We start from the raw sequence: 24,718 nt of genomic DNA on the forward strand, positions 1-24,718 counted from the left end.
TCCTCTCTTTCTTGTGGGAGGCAAATTTGAATTTGCTGGATCACCAAGAGGGATGAGCCTGATGATTAGCATACAGTTGTATCAGCTTGTGCTCCAGAAATGACTGGCCCAGGAGGACACTGAAAGTGAACAAGTAGCCAACATAGTTGGAAAAGGAACAACTGCTGTGCATGAATTTTGAGACTTGGTAGATGGGCTTCAACTTTAGTTCTGCTTGGTGCTAAGATAAAGCAGGGGAGAGGGAAGCCTGGGAGGGATCTCCTTTTATCCCAGCTCTGGCTCAGCTCCAGCTGATGCAGTGTCAAGCAAGACTGCTCTAACAGTCTTCTATGGTCCCAGCAGCCTTCTAGGCACTGCTGGAAGCCAACCACAGATAGCTGGAACCCCTGGGGGCAGTAAGGAGTGAGCAGTGTTACCCTGTTGGAGACAATAGGCATTACTACCTTGGCAAGCTGCCCAGTGCTGTGGTTTTGTGTCACCCATAGCCTGTTAGGGTGAAATAAAGAGAATATGGAGCAAGACTGAGCAGGAGCCTGTTTCAGTCTTTACAGTGCCCGTCACTGCCACTCCAGTTTTGTGATAGCAGTGTCTTGCACTTGCTCACTTTGCAAAGGGGTGTCCTCTGTGTGCACACAGCAGCAGGGGCGTGGGTGCTCGCTGAGCCAACTCCTGCCGAAGGCATTTCAGGCGGAACTCGGCAAAAAGAAAATGCAGAGTATATTTCTTTGCTTTTACTGAATTGTTTACAAGTATTGTAATGCTCTTTCTCTTGCACCTGCAGCATTTGCAAATTCAGTTTGTGTTGACTAACCAGTTTGGATTTGAAAAGAATTCTCAGGTTTTGATCAGTGATGGCAAAAGGGAAGGGAGTTCGTTTTTCAGCTGTGCAGGGTCTGATCTCTGATAAGAGCACCAGTTCAGTACACAGGAATGTCAGGGATAGTTTGGGTTGTGTTCCTAGTGCCAGATAAATAAGATCCTTGCAGGCTTAGCTGTTAGGAGTATTTGGGTTAGGTACATAAAGTCAGAAAATGATCATACCTTCTGAATTCCACTCACTGATAATTTTGCTTCTTTTTTCCTTTATAGTGGTTTCAGAGTGCAGTGAGTAAAGAGGATTGCATGCCTGAAACACTGAAAAATCTCATTTTCTCCAACTTCGAACCTTTGCACAAATTTCACACTGGTTTTCTCAAGGAAATTGAGCAGAGACTTGCTCTGTGGTAAGACTGTCAATTGTTATTTATCTGTATTCTTTCATGCAGTTTAGCATTTCTGCACTCCCTTTTTGCTAACTCCTTGTGATCTACTGTAGGGCTTAATTTGTGAAAGTCACAGATGTTGGTTATTAACAGACAGGGTTTATTGAATCCTGCTTTGTTCATGTATACTTGACAAACTCTGTTGTTCAGATATCTCAGTTACAGACATATGCAAATGAGATCATAATTCTGGATGAAGCTTTCCCTTGCCAATTGTCAGTGTTTCTACATGGCAGCTCCTTTGAAGAACATGCCGCAAGCAAGGCTTATCAGTAATAAAGAGGGAGAGGCAAAGGACCAGGTTCTGTTTCTGTCAAAATAGGTAAAGGCTGGGAGGATTTCACAGGGCAGCTTCTCATTCTGCAGCTTCACAGCTGTGACACTCACAGGGCCTACAGTGCTCTCTACAAACTGAAAGAGTGTTGGAAGAGGACACTGGGCTTGAAAATTATCTATTCTTAACATAATACTGACAGTAAAACATGGCATTTTTTACAAAATAGCTATGAAGTGAATAATTCTTCCTGGCAAGGCTCTTAATTCATTTGACCACTGAAATCTTAGCAGAGGCAGCAGCATAAGCAGGAGCCTTCTACTCGCTCTGATTAGACCTGTCTGGACTAGATTGTCTTGCCCTGTGTAGGCATTTTTTGTAACTTATCTTTGGTTCTAGTAGCTGAGCTTTTCCTTCTCAGTTAGAAAAGTGACAATGAAAATCACGTGAAAGCAGAGCAGGCAGACCTAATGGGTGTTAATCAGTTTAATTAAGACGGGTGCCTCTTTAACTAATGAATCAAAACAAAAGCAAAACACAGTCTCACACAGAGCATGTGAGTTTAACTCCTGTGATGTACTGAGATCATTTAATGAGGGCACAGCACAGACTAGTGCTGTCCAAACCCACCCTGCAGAGTTGCAGAATTAGCAGGTGTTTTCTGGGAGGAGGGCAATGTGCTACTGCCTCTTAGAGCTGACACCCTCACCCAGGATCCTAGTATAATTTTTTTTTTTTTTTTTATGTATTTATATATAACTAATATAGTTACTCCTAAGACACATTCTGCACAGCTACCCTACCTGTATCACTCTTTTTTCCATTGGGCTGCTACTGGTGTTCATTGCACTGCCCTAAGCAGCATTTATTACAGGTACTCCAAGAAGGCTCTTTCAGATGTTATAAAATACTGGTTGTTTCTTCAACCTTGGTGTAAGATTAACAGTAGCTGGAGTTAATCCCCAGCTAGCTGAGGTTAAGGTGTGTGGTGAGAAAAGGGAAATTTATGCAGTTAGTAAGGACCAAGTTCTGCTCTCTATCAGACCAGTCTGATCTGGCTGGGTGCTGACTCCTGAGCACATGTGGAAATAGAGATATTCCCTATATCCTTCTGGTGGCATTAGAGGTGGATGCAAACCTCCTGTTCAGGTGAGATGTTTTGCAAAAATTGGATGATGCTGCACTACCAGCCTGCTGTGGGAAGGTGACATTGTGGTAGGTGGAAAGAAGGAGGAGTTATGTTAAAAGAAAGAAAAAGTATTTAGGCTTCTAGACTTTCCTTGGTTTTACTTTCTTTCTCCTTTTCAAGCTGAGTAAACCTTCTGTTTTTCAGCTTCCCCATAAAGTTTGTCAGGGTGGTAAACCTCATTTTAAAGCCTCTAATATCATATTTTAACTGCACTTACCCAGTGATTTAAAGTGATGATCTGCTACAAAGTTACTTTGCAATCCAAATTTATTCAGAAATATTCTGCTGAGGTAACTTTGTCCCAGCTGGGCACCTCGTTCTGATTTTGTCAGCTCAGCTATTGCATGTCCTTCCACAGTTAGTGTAAGGCCTCTGGGACTCCTCTGTTGGCTGCTCTGAACCACTTGACAGAAGAGCAGACACGTTCCTGCATTCAGTTTGCAGCCAGCAGCCTGGATACCCCTGCTGTAGACAGTGATGGTTGGTAAAGTTCTGGAAGATGTGAATACATGCCTTGGGAAGGGAGGCAGCCTTGCTACCAGGTATTATTGTGGAGGTGTTGATGTTTCTATATAATGGCACAGATGCTGAGATAAGCCACAAGCAATAAACTCTATCCTGTAGAGATTAGTGTTTAATTAAAGAGTGAGTGACAAAATTAAACAGCCCCTCAGCATCCACAAGAAGCTGGTGGCAGTGTGGTAGGGAGTTCCTTCAGCAGCTTGGTCAAGGTCACTTAGCTCAGTGCCAGATTGGTGCCTCTCTCTTTGGCCCCAGGAGTTTTTAAGGGACAGGGCTGTGGCTGTGTTCACCACCTCAGGGCAGGTCTCTCCCAGCTGCCCAGCAAATAAATCATGGGCCTGGCTGGGCACAGCTGCAGGCAGGTGTGGGCAGGATTCAAGCCAGCTCATTTAAATCTCACTCTTCCAGTTCAGCTCTTAAATTTCCAGGCAGGTGGAGGGGGGGAGGAAGGTCCTGAGACATGAGCTTGCTCTGCATTTGTCAGAAGGTACAAAAGAAGGGCCTTTGAATGAAAGAGTTGTGGACTTCATCAAGCTGCTGGAAACCCCTAGCTACCAACATGTGCTGTGGGAGCTTGTGAGACAGAGAGCCTCCTGCAGCCAGTCCTCTGTGTTCCCCTAGTGAGGAGGATGCTGGGTTTTATTAACTTAAAGTGCAATTCAGCCTGCTCACTCTACACAGGCGTAAGTGCAGTCCTCTAAGGTTTGTTTCAAACTTCATGCTGCATGTTGGAAGATCTAACAGGAGGTCATTCCCTGCTCTCTTAGGCCTTGCACCATATTGAAGCTGCTGCTGCTGCTGCAGAAGAGCTGGGGTGAGAACAAGGCTCAGGGGGATTGTACATAACAATTGTTAGATGTCTCCATGCCTTTCATTTGTTAAAGCATCTATAGACTTCTAGTATTTGGCTGGAGGAAGCTCAAGTTGTGTACATTATTAAAAGCATTTCTGGCTTGCTTGAAGGCTTCTGAAGTGTTTGCATCTTCAATCAGGGGCAGGCTGTTTGCTACAGAACATCTTAAGGGCCAGGATCCTTTTGACCTGGCTATAGATTCTGGCAGGTCTGATCTGTTTCTTTACACAGTTCGCCCATTTTTCTCTTCAGTGCTGCATTTCCTAAGAGCAGCACGTCTCAGTGTCCAGAGCCTAGTGACAGTTTTCAGTATGACATAGATTGATACTGACACCAATAGTCAGCTGCAGAATATAGGCAATGAGTGCATTTTTCTCAGCTAGAGTTTCTTTCTGGCCATGAGATTCCCGGTGGTTTTATTGCGCAGCATCCTAAGATGAGTGATACCATGCTCTGGGCCATGTTTTCAGCCCTGCCTGTGTGGTTGCAAGGCCAGTAAAGCATTCCATGAATCTCCTCCGTTGCCACAAATCCGCTGAGCTCTGGAGGCTGCCCATGTTCTGGGAGCAAGTGAAATACCCCACTGAGGCTGTGTGGTTTGAGGAGAGGAAGGATGACCTTTGGTGCAGGCAGGCAGGCAGGCATGGTGCTTTGCCCTCTCCCACAGGGAGGGAAGAGAAGAGGAGAAGAGCAGGAAGCTGCCTCAAGTGGGAGAGGGAGCAGCACATGTCAGGGGTGCTGTTCAGTGAGCAAGTGCCAGAGGAGCTGCATCTGGCACTTGGGCATTGGATGCTGGTCCTGGCTGCCAGGACTCCTCAGCAAGGCTTTGGATGCAAGGCCAGGAGTTCCCAAGCCTTTTTGCTGGGAGAAAATATGGGAGGCATATGTCAGTGACTTTAGGCTGGCTCCTGTTTCCCAAGAGCAGGGAGATTTTATGGCAAGGAGTGTGGGCAGTGCACGCAGAGTGTGGCATACTTCATCAGCTTCTGGGTGGCTGAATCTGAGAAGTCAAGAAGAACTGGGTTCTACTCCTTCTTTTACCTCAGCTCTTTAATAAGCTTTTCATTTGGGCCACAAGCACCATTTTCCATCCAAAAGGATTGAGCTCATCTTTCCACACCCTGTTAAATGTATTACAAGTTTCCACACTGATTTCTTTAAATGATGACAGAAAGTGGAGAACCATAAGTATCCCCCTTTTCTGACCACTGAGCAGCATAGAGAGCAATGCTGGGCCAAGCCAGGATAGCTGTTTCTGCCCAAGGATGCCCTCATCAGGTAGTACAAATCTGTGTTTTGGGCCTTATCCATGTGCTAGGAAAGAAAAGTGTTATGTACTTCCCAGGAGTGCAGGCTCTTCTCCCAGGGAAGCTGCTAGTTTGACTTGCAGATCTTTCTGAGGAAAGCTGCTGCTCAGTGTTACCAGATGGGAATGTATGGCTGTAATTTGCAAGAAAAAGGGTTCTTAATCTTAGCATATGAAAGGAGAAGGCACAATCAGGGTTTGTGGAAGCAAAATTGAAAACCTCTAATAAAAAAGCACTCAGGGAGGTGCAGGAAGATGAGCCAAACGTTGATTTATTAACCATTTTTTGTTTGAGAAGAAATACTTGTGCTCAGGAGGAGCAGCCTGATAGACAGTTTATATAAACAAGGCAGCAGTCCTTATCTGCCTCCTCAAAAGCAGCGTGCTGGCTGCTCAGCTGGCTCTGCTTGCCTGCTGAGGAGGCACGAGGAGGGCACTTGCACAAGTGTCTTTGTCCTGTGTACAGAAGTGAGGTGTGTGCAGCAGTACAAACCTCCGAGGTATGCACTGCAGATTCCTGAGACCAAGACATTGAGAGGGGCTCGGTGCCAGCACACTGGGCTCGATTTTGAGAGGATAGTTTCCATTGCTGAAGTCACTTCTGGGTACCTCTGGGGATCGGAGCTGTGCTACGCCCAAATTAATTGGAAATGGTGGGAGAGAAGTAGCACATCCAGGATCTGTTAGTCAGAGCCATGTTGCATCAGTCTGTGGCTCTCCTGGCAGGATATGCCCAGGGTCAGCTCTGAGGCTGTTCCACAGTGGAATCCACAGTTCCACTGGAATGCTGCTGCATTTGCAGCCCATTTTCATGCAGTGCTGTTACTTGCTCGGACCCCTTACTGTTTAAAAGCATTACTGATGCATGTTTGCTGTAGGTTGGGTTTCTCCCACAACAGGGGTTGCACACCCTCCAAAGGCTTGGTATGACTCTGGGGAGCTCTGATGGCTTCATCACTGCATTTCTTAGGCTCTGAGCAGCGTGTCATGCACCACTCACTGCTGAAAGTCCAGCTGCAGTGCTGGCTGGGACAGACAGGGCAGTAAGAAGCAGGGTGTGAGCAAGGAAAGGGGTGTTTGCTTTTTTTGGCTCTTCTTTTCCAATTACAAAACATGCCTCTTACTTAAAAGGCAGTTGTAATGGGGAATGTTTAAGGGTTTTTTTAGTATTAGAGCTTTAGTTAATAGTAAAGTCATAAAAAACTTCAAAGTGTCTAGGTGTTCAAAGAACCAGCTATGGTATTCAGGAGGGAGTTCCTGAGCATGTAACACAAGGTCACACATTGTAAATATAATTTGTTACAATTGATTTATTATTATTTTGGCTGCAATTCAAGGGCTGCAATCAAAGGCTTCTGTGTTTGCCTCCAAAAAATCTTTATTGAGATATCTTTCTCTTCTTTTTTGCCTTTCCACCATCCCCATTGAATTTCTGTTCCTTCTGTTTGAGGGTATGGGCTGACTTGAGACTCCTTTCTATTATTTTTTCAATTATATACACTAAAAACATCATGTAACTAGAAAATCTGACAGGGCTGCTTGTGTAATCCCTGTAAGTCAAGCTGGTGGCTGTTTGGAGTAATATATATATATGGTAATGTCCTAATTTCTTGCCAAGTGTAAGCCAGTCTTCTCTTATCTTGCTATTGTACACTTGCATTGCTGTAAAAAGGAAGGGACTACTTGGATAAAAATGGGAAATGATCTTTTAATGACCAATAACATCCTCACTTTTTATCATGATTTTCAGTGGCTTTAGACCTCCCCACAATGTCAGTGGAGTAAGGGCACATTATGCATGGGGAAAGCTGCTCCTACATCTTCTGTGGAGATGGGCATCATCAATCAGCTCCTGATGAAAAGCTGTGAGACCCTGGGCCCTGAGTTTTTTCCCTTGTCACTGGCAGATAGATACCATGTTCAAACAGTGACCCGTGAAAACAAGGAGTAAGAAGAACAATTTAGCCATTGATGCACAACAAATGATCAGCTTCTTCCCTCTCAGCAAGCTGAGTGTTGTTATTCAAAACATACACCACAGGGAGAACTCTCTTTTGTGCTCCTGTGCTTTGGGCTGTTGCAGCAGTAAGAAATCATCTGATATGTTGTGTGTTTGGGTTTTACTTTTATATTCTGTGTATTTGGATCCTCTTTTCTTGGTGTTTCTTGTTTTCTTGGGATTTGCATGTTGAGGAGCTGAGGAAGATGGCAGTGTAGTTTAGGCTTTGCTCTGGGGTCCCAGCATGGAGCTGGGGCAGAGTGGAGGTTGGGTTTTAGGAGGCAGATGGGAAGCTCTCGTGTTCCCTCATGCCCAGTTTCAGCTTTCCCTGCCTCTCTGTCCACATCACAGCCTACATGCCTGTGCACCATCTCCAGTGGGAAAATCATCTCTGTGCAAGGGAAATTCACTTGCCTGGGAATAAGTAACTAAAGCAAGAAGAGTGGCTGGAACAACGAGCAGTATGCAGCCATCACACTTCTGTATTTTCTCCTAAGAAAAGCCTGGGTTTATTTCTTCCAGCAGGATGCATCTGTGTGCAGCACGGGTCGTCTCTGTCGGCCTGGGCTGAGGGCTCTGGTGGCATTCAGCTCTTCACTGCTCAGCCAACAGCTGGAGTGAGGCTGCTGCTTCTGGGGACCCCCTTCTCTCTGTCTCTGTCACTCTGCCAAGATGCAGAGTAAGTTTTGAAAGCCCTGAAAGTCTGTGGCTGATGCTGATGAAAGGGGGACCATTCCTGATGTGTGTGACTGATGTGGTGAGATGCTGTGCAAGCACTCAGTGCTGGTGGTGCTGAAGAGGGGTCAGGATTTGAAAAGAAAGGAGCTATTGAGTTTCAGTGCTTATAAGTGATTATGCAGTTTTATTGCATGACTGAAGAGGGTCCAGCAGGTCAGCTTTTAGGAAATAAGGACCTGACTGTTCCATGAACAGCCCCATTAATTATTAGGTGTTGGAAGCACTCGCTGTGACTTTGGTAGGCTTGGGCTCAGCCTCCAAGTAGCCAGCTAGTAGATAAGACATTTGCTCTGTGTGTTCTAGCCAGTCTGTATTGTAGCCTTCAGATCAGAAGAGCAGTGTCTATTTAGAAAAAGCAGTTTGTAATGATGTGCTTAATATTTATCTTGGCATTAAGTAGATAAGCATATATTTCATACTCAAAAAGGTACAAAACTGCCAAAGTCCATTAGATTAAATCAAATGTAGACACGTGGAAATGGATCCAGGTAGTGCCAGAGAATGAGAGAATAACACATAAAGCAAGAATTCTTGTAGAGATAATTGCTGAATACCATGCCACTGCTGGCAGCAGCACAATTTCATCTGGCTTTGACACTTCTGAGCTTGTGTGTAGAGGCCAGCATGAACCATTTGGGAGGGGATGCTGCATGCTGGCCTCATGGGCGCAGGGTGGCTTTCCCTTGCTTCCTGCCAGGGTGGGGCTTCTGCCTGGGGCTCCAAATGGTTGTGGTTTTCAGTCAGGGGCACTTGGATATGCACCACTTGGAGCAGAGCTTTAGTGGCTGGAAGGTTTTATTTACAACCTGGCAGGAAATCTCAGTGGGGAGAGCTGCTGGATGGGCATGTCATGGGGATAGGGAGGATTAAGGAACAGCATGGAGTGGAGATGATTTGACAGACAGAGGCTTCCTGAAGACAGAAATTGTACTTTCAGTTTAGACATTGCTCAGGCATTATTTGACTATGGCAGTGTTTATATGACATAATGTTTTTGCAAAACAGTGATGGTAAGTAAAGTTACCACTGACACAACCCAACTTCATACCCCGGTGTAACCTTTGGGTTCAGGAAAAAACCATCGAAAATCTTGTTGAGTAAAGGTTTTCCTTGCCTAAATAGGCATGTGAGTGTTAACACACTAAGAAAACACGCAATAGGAAATTATTAAAGACAGCCTATGAAACTGGGTGATGTTCAAATGAACATGGAGTAATCCTTTCTTTATCAATGGAGTCTCTTTGCTTAAAGGTAAAATTGGAAAGGGGAGGGGGACAGTGCTTGTCCCCACACAGTCCTAGTGATGTTCTTTTGAAAGCATAGCTTTGTTGGAACAGGTCTGTAACAGGTTCTTATAGTCATGATTTTTCCTCCTGTGTTTTCAAAAAGCACACTTTTGGTTTCACTCAGAGCGTGGTATCCTTGCCTGTCTCACACATGGATTTAGATTCAGGAATATCTTTTTTATCAGGAGCAGTGTTGCTCCCAAGTGCTGCAGTCACCAAAGTGCAGCTGGCTGGGTGGGAGGCAGCACTTTGCATTTGTAATACCATAAGTGAATGGAAATTCCTGCCAGCATGTAACACGTATGAGTCAAAGCCAGATGCTGGATGGATTTTTTTTTTTTTTTTTTTTTTTTTTTTTGGCCCCACTGTCCCTTGCACAAGCAGAAAACTCTTCAGAGGAAGAACACCCCCCAGGTCCTGTTCTGGGGTTCAGCCATTGTATCTGAGCAGAATTAACCTTCTGCTCTAAGGTCACATATTCTCAAGGGACTCAGATGCCTTCTTTTTCCCCAAACCATTTCCAGCCTTCTCTGGTGTGTTAAAAAATGCTAGCAATTTTCTTTAGAAGTCTAATCCTTCTGTTAAGTGCCTGCCCTCTCTGTTGTTAGGAGTGAAAGGCAGGCTGGGTGGAGGGTGTGCTGTACCTGGGAATTACAGGTCTGTCAGGAAGATTCCTCACAAGCTTCTGAGCGAAGGAGCATGGGGGTCAGGATTTGAAAAGCAATGAGCTATTGAGTTTCAGTGCTTCTAAGTGATTATGCAGTTTTATTGCATGACTGAAGTGTGTGGCATTTCTGTTGCTGACAGGGAAGGCCGCTCTAATGCTCACATTAAAGGAGATTACCAAAGAATCGGAGATGTTATGCTGAAGAACATTCAGAGTATGAAGGTAGGAATGATCCTATAACTGCAAAGCTTTGACACGGATTAACTTCAGCATGCTTTTCATTTTCTTATGATGTTGCCTCTTGTCCTGGTTTTTGCCAATTGTAATCAAGGCTCGTGCTATGAAAGTTTCCTTTGATGACGTAGCAAGCATTTGGTGGATTTCCCTGGGATTTCAGAATTGCAAGCTGATTTTAAATTGTCGAGCCCCTTTCCTCCACTCTCCTAAGAACAGAAGCAAGCAGCAAACACAAAAGTTCGGGAATATTTCATTTCCAGTTCTTTTTCCCTTCAAATAAGAAGGCAAGGCATTGGAATGTGTGTGGCTGAAGAGACTGTTCAAATGCTGAGTGTGCCTATTTTTTCATGCAAATATTCATGTTAAGATATTGCAGGATTAGTGACCATAAGCTGGATAGTATTTGACTTGGTAGAGTTCTCTTTGTGCACTAGAGTGCCAAGTTAGGTGAAAGGTTTTTGAATCATGAGAATAATTGCCTCTGATGCCTTTAAAACTAGAAGTAAAAATACACGTATGAACCATAAATCTAGGTGTAATGTTCAGCGGACTTTGCAAGTGTTCTTAGTCTGGCCAGGGCAGTATTCTCAATGCTCTGTGTTACTGAGAAGACAGCATGGGATGCAGGCTCAGGAGCCTGTGAAAGCTCTCCAGATTAGTACAGTGTGGCTGTAAGCTCACCTTACTGTATTGTACCCACACCTCCAGGTCGCTGTGGGCAGAACACGACATTTCACCGTCAGCACACAGCTCTGCGAGTGATGTTGAAACTGTCCGATAAATCTTTCCTTGGGGATGGCCACTTGGGCATTCTGCAGTTAGTAAATGGAGCAGCCTTGAGTCCTTGGCTGGAGGAAAGGGCACTTTATTCATTACAGCTCTCCCGAGATGTTGGCTGGGACTCAGTTCGTCTTTCCAAAGGGCAGAGAGGGACGCGCGGAAGCGAAGTGACGCACGAGCGATTATATGGCAGATCAGAAAAAGGGAGCACAGAAAGCTCCATTTCCCATCCCCAACACAGCCAGCCTCGTCACCAATAAGGCAGCCTCACTCTCTCTGCAGTGTACTTAGCCAGGAACTGCTTTTTCCCCTCAAGATGTAATTCATATGCCTTGGAAGAAATGTAGAGGGGACTTTTCTGCCTCCATCTCTGCTCTCAAGAAGGATGCAGCTCTTCACAAACAGTTTTTAGAATACCAGAGAGCTTTGGACAGACTTTGTCTCTGTTCTTGGTATCTTGCAACATTAAATTGTGTCTCCTTTGCTGTCTGCAGGTCCTTCTGGGTCACTAGTTTAAGGGCAGTGTACAGTCCTCACTGCAACTTAGACCGGGCAGCGTGCTTTCACCTTTCCCATTTTCCTTATGCCATTAAAGGGTTTTACCCATTTGCTTTGAGATCCACCACCACTAAAGTAAAGTAAAGAGACAAAAGCTAGTTTAACTTAAAAGAACTGCACAAGAAACAGAAATAAAGTTAGTAAAAACTGTACTTATTTATCATGAGATCTGTTAAAAGATCTGCAAACTGACACTCCGTGTTTAATTAACATAGGAAAGAAGTTAAGAAAAGGAATTAATGGGTAGTCTCTGTGGTAGCCCAGAGGATCTGCTGTGTCTTTTCCTGAGTTACAGACTTGTAAAATGAATATGCAGTGTGTGGAGGAAGCAGTTTGGCTCTAGGGAAGGTATGTTTCTGGTAAACATGTCACAGATCACAGGAGAGAGAGAGTTGACTGGAAATGTGTCAAAAAGCATAAACCTCAGATTAAGACAGAATTTCTTCTCAAGTCCGTTCAATGTATGCTTTCAGTTTCTTTTTGCTGCTGCTTAATATTCTACCATTTACTGGAAGACTTCAGTTGCCTGCTCACAGAAGCTCTGTACATCCTGAAGAACCAGTTTACCTTTTTCAAAACACAATTAATACCCTGTGTAAATTGTTAAAAAAAAATACTGCTGAACTGTTTTAAGGGGGAGTTGTGAGTACCTGTGATACTGAGACCTAAATGGAATTACATATTTAATGCAAACCCCATTCATTGCTGGTGTGCAGCTCCCCTGCTGCCAGTGGGATTCTTTAGAGACTGCACTAAGGAGAGGATGTAGTCTAAGGCTGAAGAGCTTGTAACATACCCATTTCTATCAGACAATGCCTCTGGTTTTGTGTTTGTTGAGCTTCACAAGAGATGCAGCTTCTCATTAATAAGAGGAGAGCAGAAGCCAGAAGTCCATTTGCCTGCATCTCTGTTCCCCAAAACCACCAAAGGGAAACTGGGGCATCTAAATCCCTTCATCCTTTTAGAAAATCCCTTTCACATTTTTTGGCTGTCTGCATTGCACCTACTTGCATGATCTGTGTTCCTGTCATCTCCTTGCCTTTGGATTTCTCACTGATTAGAGAGTTTTGTTGAATTATGTACTTTAGTTTTCCTGTGAATGCAGAGGGGGTGGGGGTGTCTACTTCAAATGAGTAATGCCTTTTCTCCCTGGCAAGTGAGTATCAGAACCATTGTGTTGTACAGAGATTTTGTTTGCAAAATCCCCACTGCTGTGCTAGTTGGATGTGTTATTGGATTAGGTATGGGCTGAGTCATGTCTCTCAGTGATTGTTAAGAGCCTCCTCTTTTCTTTCATGCATAAAAGCAACTGACAATTCACCTGCGAAAGCACAATGAGATTTTAATGGAGCTGGAGAATGGGATCAAGAACTCCCGCAAGCTGGAGACCTTCTGCAGAGATTTTGAACTACAGAAAGTCTGCTACTTGCCTCTCAATACCTTCCTCCTCAGACCTTTGCACAGGCTTATGCACTACAAGCAGATAATGGAGAGGCTTTGCAAGCACTACCCTCCAAGCCACATGGACTTCAGGGATTCGAGAGGTAAGAAAGAGGAAAGACGTCAGTTCCCAGAGCTGGGGAATGAGATCCAAATCCATTAGAAGTGTATGGCTGGAGGAAAAAAAAAATCTTTTTTAAAGCCTACATAAAAAGAGGATTGAGTTGCAAAATCCACCACTCAGAACACCATGAACAGTAGGATTAACAGGAGGATGCTTTTCTATACACCTTATGCCACAGTCTGGGCAGGTACTTGAAAGAGAATTCTGCTGGGGGTTATTAAACACACAGAAATGACAGCAGGTTCAGGAAGTCTCTTGAACTGAAAACAGTTGGAAGGATGGAGAGAGCACAGGGAACATACCATATGTGCTTGTGTTGTTCCTAGCTTTCCCTAGAGATCCTCTAATAACACAAAATACTAGCCCAGGTGAACCCTTGGTCTGACCCAGTAGGGATGCTGTTATTATGTCTTTCAGTGTTATTTATCCTCTTTTCCAAGAATACAGTTTGCTCTGTTATCATTTCCGTGATTAGTTTCAGGAGCTCAAAGCAGCCAGCATGGGCTGGTTTTGGATTTGGGGTTGGTTTGTTTTTTTTTTTTTTTTTTGAACATGAAGAAATTGCCCTCCTGTAGCCCGAACTCGCTGCCTGCCGTTTCTTTCTGCTGGTTTGTTCTCCTTCCCCCTTGCACCCACCCCTCACACCTGTTGTAAGCTGTGTGTGTTTAAGGATAACTCCATTATCTTTGGTGCATTGGTGCAGATCCGTGGAAGAACTTGGGCGGGGAGCAGTGCTCAGCCCAGCAGGCAGTGCACAGAATGCAGAGCTAACCTGACCTGTGGCAGTAGGAAATGCCACAGAGACCTGTGACACTGGGGTGCTGTGTGACACAGGTGCTGGCCCAAATGTCTCTGCTCCCTGAATGATCTCAAAGAAGGCAGTGAGTAGTGCCTGCATGCCTTTCAGCCAAGGCTAGGGCGTGAGGATGATGTGTCCCTTCTCCTCTCCCCGGAGAGTGTAGCAGGCTGATTTCTGCTTCAGTTTTGAAATGGATGTGAGCATAGGTTTCACAGGTGAAAATTAGACAACGTGAGGACAGTGTGACTTAGAGACCCCATCACCTTGGGATCAGTTTCTTACTAAGGTGTTTGCAGATTCTTTTTAAAGGTCAGAGTCTAAAGGAAGCAAAAAAAAAAAGTGAATTTAATCCCAGAAGAGAGCATAGGTCTCCCACTAGCAGGTGGGTGAACTGTGTAGTGAGCAATGATGAAAGAAGATGGAGCCACTGTTGCTGTTCATGGGACTGTGTGTTTTTAACACAAATGGCTGTAGCTGCTCTTCTGGCACTGTCAGCCAATGTCTTTGGCCATTCAGAGCCTGCCCACCCAGCCAGGTGTGTCAAGGTTGGTGCTCCCACACAGGATGCAATAAGTGACACTGCCATTTCCTGCTCTTTTCAAATACAGACCTGGCCCGGTGTGCTGCAGGCAGGGGGAAAATGCTTTTTTTTTTTTTTTTTTTTTTTTGAAGCATAAAGAACATCCCTAGATTGATCAGAGTTGTAGGAATTTAAGTCCTTTATGAGAATCTATTCATTGGTGCTCTGGATTGACGATACTCTTCTTATTAGCCACAGTTACTGTGGCTAAAACAGGGCAAATTTTTGGGAATAGACTGTCTCTTCATCACAATACTCCACCCCATCCACTGCATAAGATGATGTCCAGAGTTTGTGTGGGTTTTAGTCTGCCTGAGTAGCTTTATGCTGTAGAGGAGTAGCACAAGAAGGTTCATGAGATGGGTACTGCTGACAAAAGCCATATTTCTTTTTGAACGTTCTTGTAAATTTTTAATAAGCACTTTATGGATTTGTCCATCTAGCTGCTTTGGCTGAGATTTCTGAAATGGTGGCTCAGCTCCATGGCAATATGATAAAGATGGAGAACTTCCAGAAGCTGCATGAACTGAAGAAAGACTTGATAGGCATGGACAATCTGGTGATCCCGGGAAGGGTAAGTAACAGAGTTGTGATTGAGATTTGATACCATTTCAAATCATTAGGTATGTTTTATTAGGGGCACCTGTGAAATTTTCATCATCTGAACCTTTTTCTGTCACCAAAAACTCTCAGATATAAACACAATCATGCCAAATGTCATGATTTAGCCCCAGCCAGCAGCCAAGACCCACACAGCTGCTTGCTCACTGCCCCAACAGCAGGACCAGGGAGAGAATCAGAAGGGTAAAAGCAATCAAGAGAACTCATGGGCTGAGATAAAGACAGTTTAATAGGGAAAGCAGAAGCCATGCACATGAGCAAAGCAGAACAAGGAATTAATTCACTGCTTGCCAAGGGCAGGCAGGTGTTCAGCCATCCCAGGGGAGCAGGGCAGGTGTAATGGGGACTTGAGAAGACAAACACCATCACCTCATATGTTCCCCCTTCCTCCTTCTTGCCCCCACTTTATATACTGAGCATGATGTCACGTGGTCTGGAATATCCCTTTGGTCAGTTTGAGTCACCTGTCCTGGCAGTGGCTCCTCCCAAGTTCACATGCTCCTCCAACTCCCTCACCAGTGCTGGCAGTAGGAAAAGCAGAAAAGGCTTTGGCCCTGTGTGAGTCCCGTTCAGCAATAACAAAAACATCTCTTTATTATCAGCCCTGTCTTCAGCTACTTGTGCCCAGCACAAATCCAGGATACAGCCCCATACAGGCTATGGTGAAGAAATTAATTCTACCCCAGCCAAAACCAGCACACCATAGAAAACAGCACCTTTAAAGCAGAAAAGGCAATCCTCTTTATTACCTTTTATTGACTTTTGAAGTTCTGTCTTTTGTATAGATCTGGACAGTTTTAGGCAATTCCAAACATCTTTTACAACAGAGGCAGTAAAAATGTAGCATTTATCACAGCATTCAGAGCTTGAGCAGTTGCACATTTCTTCATGCTGGCCTTATTTTCTTTTCCCAGCCCTTGATGCTAGAGCTTGACAGATTAAAGGCGAGTAAGGCATTTGTGCTGGAAGAACTTCAGCCCTTTCACCATGCCTTGCTTTGAAAATCATGGCCCTGGGGAGGAGCAGTCCTTTCAGCCTATGTGTAACATTAGGCAATAATTTTTGAGACAGTGTTGCCTTAAGTAAACACTTTTAATTGTGCCGTAAGAATACCAACTTCTCTTTCTTCCTTATCATGCCTTTTTAAAATCAAAGGCTCATTTCAGAACAAATGACCCACAGTGTAATATTTGTAGCCTTTTTTATTTTCTTAGGCACACGTATCTGTGTGTGCATACTTGAGAGTTGTCTCTTGCTGAAGTAGCTTCCTTCCCACTCCCTTTACTTTTGTGTGTAATACACAAAACCAGAACTTGCAGCCGAGTTTGAAGTTGATGTGCCATTGGGAAGGCAGTGCTGAGCACAGGTATTTCTGCATTTGTGGCTGCTCCCCACTCCCTCCCTTTACCTCTTGCCTGTCTCCAAGCAGCTGCCACAGCTCATGTTTCTTTCTAGTGATCCACAGACTGTTCACATCCTTGGCAAGTCCCTCAGGACATTTCACAGCCTCTGCATCTCTCTATCACATGAAATTAAATGCTGTCATCGGGTGTTTCTGCTACCCTAGTCTATTTAAAGTCTGAGCAGTCTTCCTGTCCTAGGAAGTTCAAGGAAAAGGCAGATGGGGGGCAGAAGTTGTTTCCCTGCCAAGACAAGAAGCACTGGCCACCATGCTCTGGCACATGCCCAGGGTGTTGCTGCCTCCAGCCCTTGGCTGTTCTGGCTCTGACTCAAGTCGCTGCCCTGGTGCAGGCAGGCCTGGGAGGCAAATGCCGTTGTAACCCCATCCTCTTCAGGTTGTCCAGAGCAGGATGTCTGCTGCTGCTGAGCTGGATCCTGTACTGGGTATGAAAACCCCCCATGGCTGGCTGTCCTTGCAGGTGGCAGTGACCTGCAGCTCTGGATCCATGCAGTCCCCACTGCTGGCCATGCTGGTGCTGAGCCTGCCAGGGACTATCGGGTGGTACCACATGGCCCTAGTTATGATAAATACTCCTTGGTGGCCATCAGCAGCTTCCTGTGGCCTCTCTGGTGCCATGAGCCTACTGTGGCATAGGGATAAGCACCTCTAGCCACTTTTCCACCCTTCAGCCCCTCAGCAGTGCAGGTGGGGGGACTGGACACACCAAAGCAAGCCTAAGGCGTTTGCGTTGTTTCTCTGAATAGGTTGATCTGAGCCAATTTATTCCTAAGATGCAGCTGGTTAAGTGTTTTATATAGGTTTTTACATCTGCAATTGTGAGTAGAATGACCTTGTAATAAATAAATAAATATAAACCTCTTAGCTGAAGCTGGAGGAAGTGACAGAAAAATGATATTTTCATGGGTTTCAGAGAAATACAAGGGTGAGTTACTGCATAGTTCACAGTAAGCCCAGGAAATCCAACATTTTGAAAGTTTCAGATGTTCTACTTTTCCTCTGTTTCCATCCCTAAACTTTTTAAACACTATGGTCTGGATTAATGTGCTGTATTATATGACATGGATGGTGCTGGGATGACTCACACTGCCAGACAAATGTCTTTCTTTGTCTGCTGCTAATGGTGATGTTGAGTTGTGTAGCTGGTTTACACTGCAGTGAATGAGAGGAGTGTATGCCATATGCACCACAGAAGATTACCAGTGGCTAACCAGGAACACATATATCATCAGTTTTTATGTCATTTCTGCTGTGAAAAACACTCATTAAAAACTGAGGAAAGAGGGAGTTGTCTGAAGGAGATATTGTCAGGTAAAAACAATTTTGCTTAGCTGAATTTCCATAATATGAAAGAAAGGAGTTTATCCTAAAGACAGTTACAATCAGAAATTATCCTATAAATTAGATTTCTAACATATTTAATAAAATTAAAAGTCTTAGTAACTGACAGTCAAGTCATTTGTATGACCAAGTAGTCATATTTCTGTTTACATACTAAAAAAATAAGCATTTCTGCAGGAGATAAATTTTTGTCTTGTATTTGTTTCCCACAGGAGTTTATTAGGCTGGGCAGTCTTAGTAAGTTGTCTGGAAAAGGTTTACAGCAACGGATGTTTTTTCTGGTAAGCAAGAAGACAATTTTTCTTTGTACAATGAAATGTAACTCTAGGCATCTACTAGACATAACTGTTAGACTTGAATTTTGAATTACAGTAATATTTTTAAACAGCCTTATTTAAATTAACATGGTACATCACCCATGCAGCTGGTTGTTAAGAACCTACATTTCTGTTCAAATCCGATATTCCCTTTGTAACTGCTTCTTACAAAGAGAAAACTATTTTTGATATGACAGTGTGAATATAATGATAAAATAATACCTCCTTGCGCCTTGTCTTAAATAAAAGCAGCATCATTACAAAATAAAAAGTGGCACCAGGGATAGTGATCATATTCAGAAAAGAAGATAAAGAGTGACTCCTGGTGATATGAACAATAATTCACATAATGCTCTCAGAACACATTACAGAGCCAAATTTTTCCATAAATCTTCTAATTCCAACACGAGGGCCCATCCTGTTGATGGACCTGCCTGTATTTGGAGATGCATTTTGCAAGTTTTGTACTAGGGAAGTTTGTCTCCTCCAACCAGTTTGACATTATGATGATCCCACTCGGTCTCTCATCCACAAGAGTCCACTGGATAGTTCCTCCTCTCTTTTCTTCTCAGCCAGCTGATTTGCCCCCAAGCTCCTCATGTTACTGCTGTTGTGCCCTTGGTGCTGGGGCCTTGGGGAGCCCAGCAGAGTGCACAGATTTTTTTAGTACACAAAACCCTGAAGAGTCAGTGCAGTGTGGCAGAAGAATGCTTCTTTGGCTTCTTGTGTGCTAAAGGTGAAGGCCATGGCTGTGTAGAAAAGCTTATGAGTGTGCTAGATTTTACAAGGTGTTTGGCATTTAATCTTTTAAATGAGCCAGAAATATAACCTGATAAATCTACCTGAGTAGGATTATCCTCTGCCTTTAAAGGCACTGAAGAGGAAGCCTAAATGAATACAGTGCCTATTTTCTTGCATACCAACAGGTACTAGATGATGCCTTGGTGTTATACCTGTATAGAACAATAAAAGCAACACTCTCAAGTCAGTTGCTTTCACTGTCAAAGAAGTTTTTTATCTGTCTTAAGCACCAGAATCTATTTTGAGGTAAAATCCCATGTCAGTACTGTGGGATCCCAAATGCACGTGTAATCATTGGCATATTTAAATCCCCCTCTAGTGGCTGATCCACAGAGTTTCATGAATTATTGCTGCTGCATTGTAGAGGTCTATGTTAAGAGCTGTTTCACACCACAGAGTGTGATTTTCTTGACACAACCTTCTGGTTTGTGAAAAGCACCTTTTGACCCAGGTGGCCCAGTGAAAATATTCTGTTCGTTTTATGGCAACAAAATGCAGGCAGTCATTTGACATGCTTTGGACAATTGTTACCTGCTGGAAGCTCTACAAATTGAGATTTTCAGTCTCTTCACCTTGGTATTTTGAACATAAAACCATCTACCTTAAAAAAAGTCTCCCAGCTTCCTTCTGAATATGGGGAGTAAAAGACAGCCACTCTGGTTATAAGGGCTGAGGTGGACACACCTCTTGGGCAGGTTTACCTATCTTTTCTCTCAAAGCAGGAGAAAATATTGGTGAAGGACACACCTTCCATAGCTTCAAAGTGCAGCAGAGTGTGAAATGTATAAAATGTACCGCTCTGTTTCACCACTGTTGTGGCTTGGTAGTTCAGACCCAGAGATCACAACGGGAACATTAGAAGTCATCAGAAAATATCCAGTGGAAAATTATGGAATCATACCTAAAACTAGCCAGAAAGGAGGGCAGGGAAGATAACAGGTGCTAACACTAGGTAGTGGAATATTGTGGAAGCCAATATTTTGGATTCACTAATTAGGACTGCCATATAAATACTCAACTTTCCTGTATTCACTGTTCTCTTTTAATTTTTTTCACATACATACATGCCAGCCAACACCATTCTAATGATGCTTATCCTTGCTTTTTAGTTTAATGATATCCTGTTGTACACAAGTAGAGGCCTGACAGCATCCAATCAGTTTAAAGTCCATGGGCATCTTCCACTGTATGGCATGACAGTAAGTATTGTGAGAACTTAAGGGATTCATGCTTAAGTGGCCAGCTGTGGTCCCATTTAATTGCTTGATGGATTTGTGCTGGGCTGAGAACAGCAGCAAAGGGGGTGTTCTCTCAATCTGTCTTGGGTTCAGCATCTGTTCCTGCAGCCTTCTGCACAGAGGTGATCACATAGCAAAAGTGAAGGGGGAAAAGGCATTTTTGAGGGCTGCTTCCTCACAATGCAGAATTCTCTGGAGATGGGTTCTTTGTTTTTTTCAACCATTCATTTGACCATGATTCTTACAAGTAATTTATTATAGACACACACAAGACAAGTAAAGAGTAGCAACAATCTAATTTCTATTAAAAATGCATTTCCTAATGTTTCCAGCTCTATATCTTAAAGCCAAAGTAGTGGGAATCTGGCAGCAAAATGTTACTTGGAGCTCTTGTTACAATTCTTCTGGAAAATAGCCATTTCAAGCCAATAGCATCTTATTACCTCTTCTTGTATTGTTTCAAAAATATTTTTGCTGATTTCAAAAAGCTTTCATTCCCTCCATTATTTTCAATGGAACTTTGCACTGTTTGGTATCAATTCTGTGTTGTTCTCCTGAGAATTGAATTAAATTGTCACTACCACAATAATTGATTTTCTCTAAACACTTGCAAGGTTTCAAGTTTTATCTAGCATTTTAAGGAATTTAGTCAGTTGTTGGTGGCCATTTGGCCTGGACTTGCTCTCAGCAGAACTGTGCTATGCTACAGTTCCCAGAGCACTCCCAGCATTTAACACATCCTTTTGGTACAATAAATCATTCTTCTGATAAAAATACCGCTATTTTCTTGGACACAAAGCAGACAAAGCCATGCTTTTGGTTCAAGATGTTATTGCAGAACTTACTATTTGTCCAACTTGAAAGGCACTGGAAATTAGCAAGTCCTCAATACCTAGCTCAAATTTGTTTGTGAGCATTTCTCCTATTTTATTCTCCCCAATGGTAAGAGCTCATTCAGTTCACTGTTTCACCTTAAGAAATACGTACTTCCTGCAGTCTGACTGCATTTGGCCTTTTACCTCTCAGATGGAGGAAAGTGAGGAGGAATGGGGAGTTCCCCACTGCCTGACACTACGAGGTCAACACCAGTCCATCGTTGTTGCTGCAAGGTAATTCAGTGGAGACAAAGTCCACATGTGAGTTATATTTCTCTGCAGCTGTCACAGTGGGACAGAGAGGCATCATTTTGTTTGTATTTGCTCCTAAAACCATCTCCTCAAAGGTATATTCTTTCCTGAAAGCCACTTGTTAAGAAAAAAGTGGATGGGACATAATAGAGTGGCAATTGTGCAAGCTGGAACCAAAACTAAGTAATCAGGGAGAAAAAAGTAGCATCTTGTGTCTGAATTTATTTATTTCAGTTAAAAGTAAGCTCAGCTTGTGTCTATTTCTTAGACACAAGCCTGTATGAAAGTGAATAAAACCTGAATTTTCATTGTCAGTACCCGTGCTGAAATGGACAAATGGACTGAGGACATCCAGATGGCAATAGACTTGGCAGAGAAAAGCAGTGGCCCTGCCCCAGAGTTACTGGCAAGCAGCCCACCTGACAATAGTAAGTAAACGCCAGAGAGTAGGTTTTATTCACTTTTGGCAGTATGATTGGTGGTTGCTTCTAAGCAAAGTGGTGAGAAGCGCTGGCCACAGGTCAAACTGAGACATTTGAAGTTGATTTATACACATATATATGTATAGATATATTGAGATATGTGCCATTTTAATGTTCTTGTTGATGTTAGCAGAAAGTTTCATTGAATAGAGAAGTGACTCAACCATAATGATTCCAGGAACTATTTGGGCAGTGCCTGTCCTTGGAAGGTATTAAAAACACCAACAAAACAGGGTAGTTAGCCTTTAATTCTAACATTTGCAGAAACACATAAATATATAAAATAAAATAATCTATTTAAAGTCTGCACAAAATTATTTCTAAAATGGTGTTTTGAAATTACTTCACAATACTGCGGACAGAATTGATTTGTTTAATTTTTCCAATTATATATGTTGTTGCATAGAGGAAGAAAGATGCTTTTTCCCTGCATTTCATAGAGTCTCCTGATGAAACTACTGTAGACCAGGAATCTGAGGACGACCTCAGTGCATCCCGCACCTCACTCGAACGTCAGTCACCACACCGTGGCAACACTACGGTGCACGTCTGCTGGCACAGAAATACCAGTGTTTCAATGGTCGACTTTAGTATTGCTGTGGAGGTATCTGCCTCAGAACAACCTGAACTGCAGCTCCAGGCTCGCTTTTCAATGACAATTTCCTTTTTGCTCCTCCTTAACAAGTGCACTGTGCCCTTGTCTCCTCCTGGGGAAGTTTCAGGCACGCTTATTAAAGCGCCTCCCATATTCCCAAACGATGGCATAAAAACCATCGCTCAAGCAGCACAGATCTGCTCCTGTAGTGGACCTCTCTAAAATAGTTAGAGCTGTAATTTTCATAAAAGTAACTGTCAAAAAAAAAAAGCTGATGCCCTTTAGAATGTAAAGCAGTTCAAACTGTCTTAATGCTTTCAGTTACAGAGGCATTAAGTCATTGCTCGAGCGGAAAGGATATTGTCTTTAGCTGCTGCAGCCAGAGTTTTAATTATGTGTATTACTAACTTACTTTCTTTACCTAGCCATCTTTTCTGGAACCTTGTCTCATTGCTCAGTCTCATTTGCTTTTCCTTTATTTGCATTTTCCACCTCAAAATAAACCCCTTTTTTACCACTCTGTTCACAGCTAAGCCAATTTGATACACATTCATTAATTCTGTACTCAACAGCCAAGGTGCAGACATTGTCTTTTCAAAGATTGAAATGAAAGACTTCTAGCTCAGTGTAGGTTTTAGGATGAGGTGGTAAGCCTGCTGAGGTGTTCTTCCTTCACCGAAGAGAGTCCAAGGAGCGCTGTGTACTTTATCACAGCCCTCAGCAAAAAGAAATTTTTGCTCTATGAAAATGGAAGAAGGAATCTTAAAGCTGGGTGGATTTGCACTTAAGTGGCAGCCCTCAAACATTAGGCCACCATTGCTCTAGAGGAGAGATACTGATCAGAACATAGTGATATAAGGACAAACATATTCACAGTTTGTGTAACTGCCTCTGGTTTTAAACGGGAGGTGAGTTTGTTGCTGACATATGACAAAATTATTCTGTACTAGAAAATGCTGGCTGTAGAGCCTCATTTTGGTCCCACATAGGTGGGATTTTCCATTCTTCATGGAATAGTTCAGCCCAGGACAAGGTCGCGTAGTTTTCCCTAAAGCAGAGGCCTTATTATAAATAGATATAGAACTTATACCAGTGACTCATTCTAATGATTAAAACATTTAGTTAGGCAAATCTAACTAGGTCTGAGATCAGTGTTCATTGTTGCTCATTTTTGTTCCTTCCCTGTGCCTCAAATGAACACAAAGCAGTGAAGACCAAGCCCACCCTGGAGCCATGCGTTGTTCTGTGAAAACATCTCTAGCTCCACTGCTGCTCCATGCGTGGCAGGTCCCGCTCATGCTCACGTTGTCCTGTCGGTGCCTCTCACTTCAGCGTTATCGTTTATTTTCTTTGTGTCTCTCCCTCCTTTCTGTCTCTCTCGTGGTAGAAGAGCCTCTCTCTGTCAGTGACTGTTCCTCCCTACCTGCTGGACTGATCAGTGATCAGCGGCCTGTTTCCATTTCATATGTCTGCTGGTACCGAATGCAAAGCCTGTCCTTTTATGATATCCTCCAGAGTAATGAGGTAACAGAAAATTAAGGAGTACACCTGTAACTTAGGGCAAGGAGGCAGTTGTCCAGATATCAGAGAACAGAATGAGTTAAAGGAAAGGCTTTAATGCATATCCCAGGCTGGTGAAAACAGAACTTTTTAAGAATACTTCATTTGTAGTAGCTACACCAGGACCCCCAGATTTCGACTATTAAGCTTTACAGATTAAGCTGTTAGCTTCTCCATTAGATAAAGAAAATGATGTAAGCAGCTACTGTGATCCAGGCAAGAGCCCTACAGTCAACAAGGAATAGGAAGTCATTGATAATTCATTAAAAACCCCCCTTCATTTGCAAGGAACAATGATGCTTGGCTTTCCATCTTCACTATGTGAAGAGCAGTTGCTTCAACTAGCCATTAAATATATGTACTTGGTTATGGCTTTCTCCTCCTTTATGTTAAACTATCCAAAATCCAGCTAAAAATAAGGTTAACAGTCCTTGTTTTTGAAATCTTTGAAAAGTACCATGTGAAGTCCCTGGGTACAGAGACCTCAATCTCTATCTGCAATTCCAAAGTATGTCATAATTTTCCTTTACATCACAAATTCATGTCAGACTTTCTGTTTCCATTCTATTTAAGTACCATTCTAAAAGAGAGTAGGATTAACA

The 24,718-nt window shown here is 43.3% G+C and overlaps 1 protein-coding gene across 5 annotated transcripts in view; it reads left to right on the forward strand.

The window, feature by feature from the left end:
* Positions 1-24,718, forward strand: part of FARP1 (FERM, ARH/RhoGEF and pleckstrin domain protein 1) — a 200,858-nt gene that overhangs the window by 171,910 nt on the left and 4,230 nt on the right. For 4 of the 5 annotated variants that reach the window (XM_059839267.1, XM_059839268.1, XM_059839269.1 and 1 more), the window contains exons 16-24: positions 1,090-1,223; positions 10,237-10,318; positions 12,978-13,215; positions 15,058-15,188; positions 18,209-18,277; positions 20,224-20,313; positions 21,379-21,461; positions 21,795-21,907; positions 22,402-22,565. In XM_059839267.1, coding sequence (XP_059695250.1) covers positions 1,090-1,223; positions 10,237-10,318; positions 12,978-13,215; positions 15,058-15,188; positions 18,209-18,277; positions 20,224-20,313; positions 21,379-21,461; positions 21,795-21,907; positions 22,402-22,565 — 1,104 coding nt within the window. Of the gene's footprint in view, positions 1-1,089; positions 1,224-10,236; positions 10,319-12,977; positions 13,216-15,057; positions 15,189-18,208; positions 18,278-20,223; positions 20,314-21,378; positions 21,462-21,794; positions 21,908-22,367; positions 22,566-24,718 lie in introns of those variants that run through there. The other variant, XM_059839271.1, reaches the window with a different exon arrangement.

This window comes from Haemorhous mexicanus, chromosome 2 (assembly GCF_027477595.1).
Source record: "Haemorhous mexicanus isolate bHaeMex1 chromosome 2, bHaeMex1.pri, whole genome shotgun sequence".
Taxonomy (NCBI): Eukaryota; Metazoa; Chordata; class Aves; order Passeriformes; family Fringillidae; genus Haemorhous; species Haemorhous mexicanus.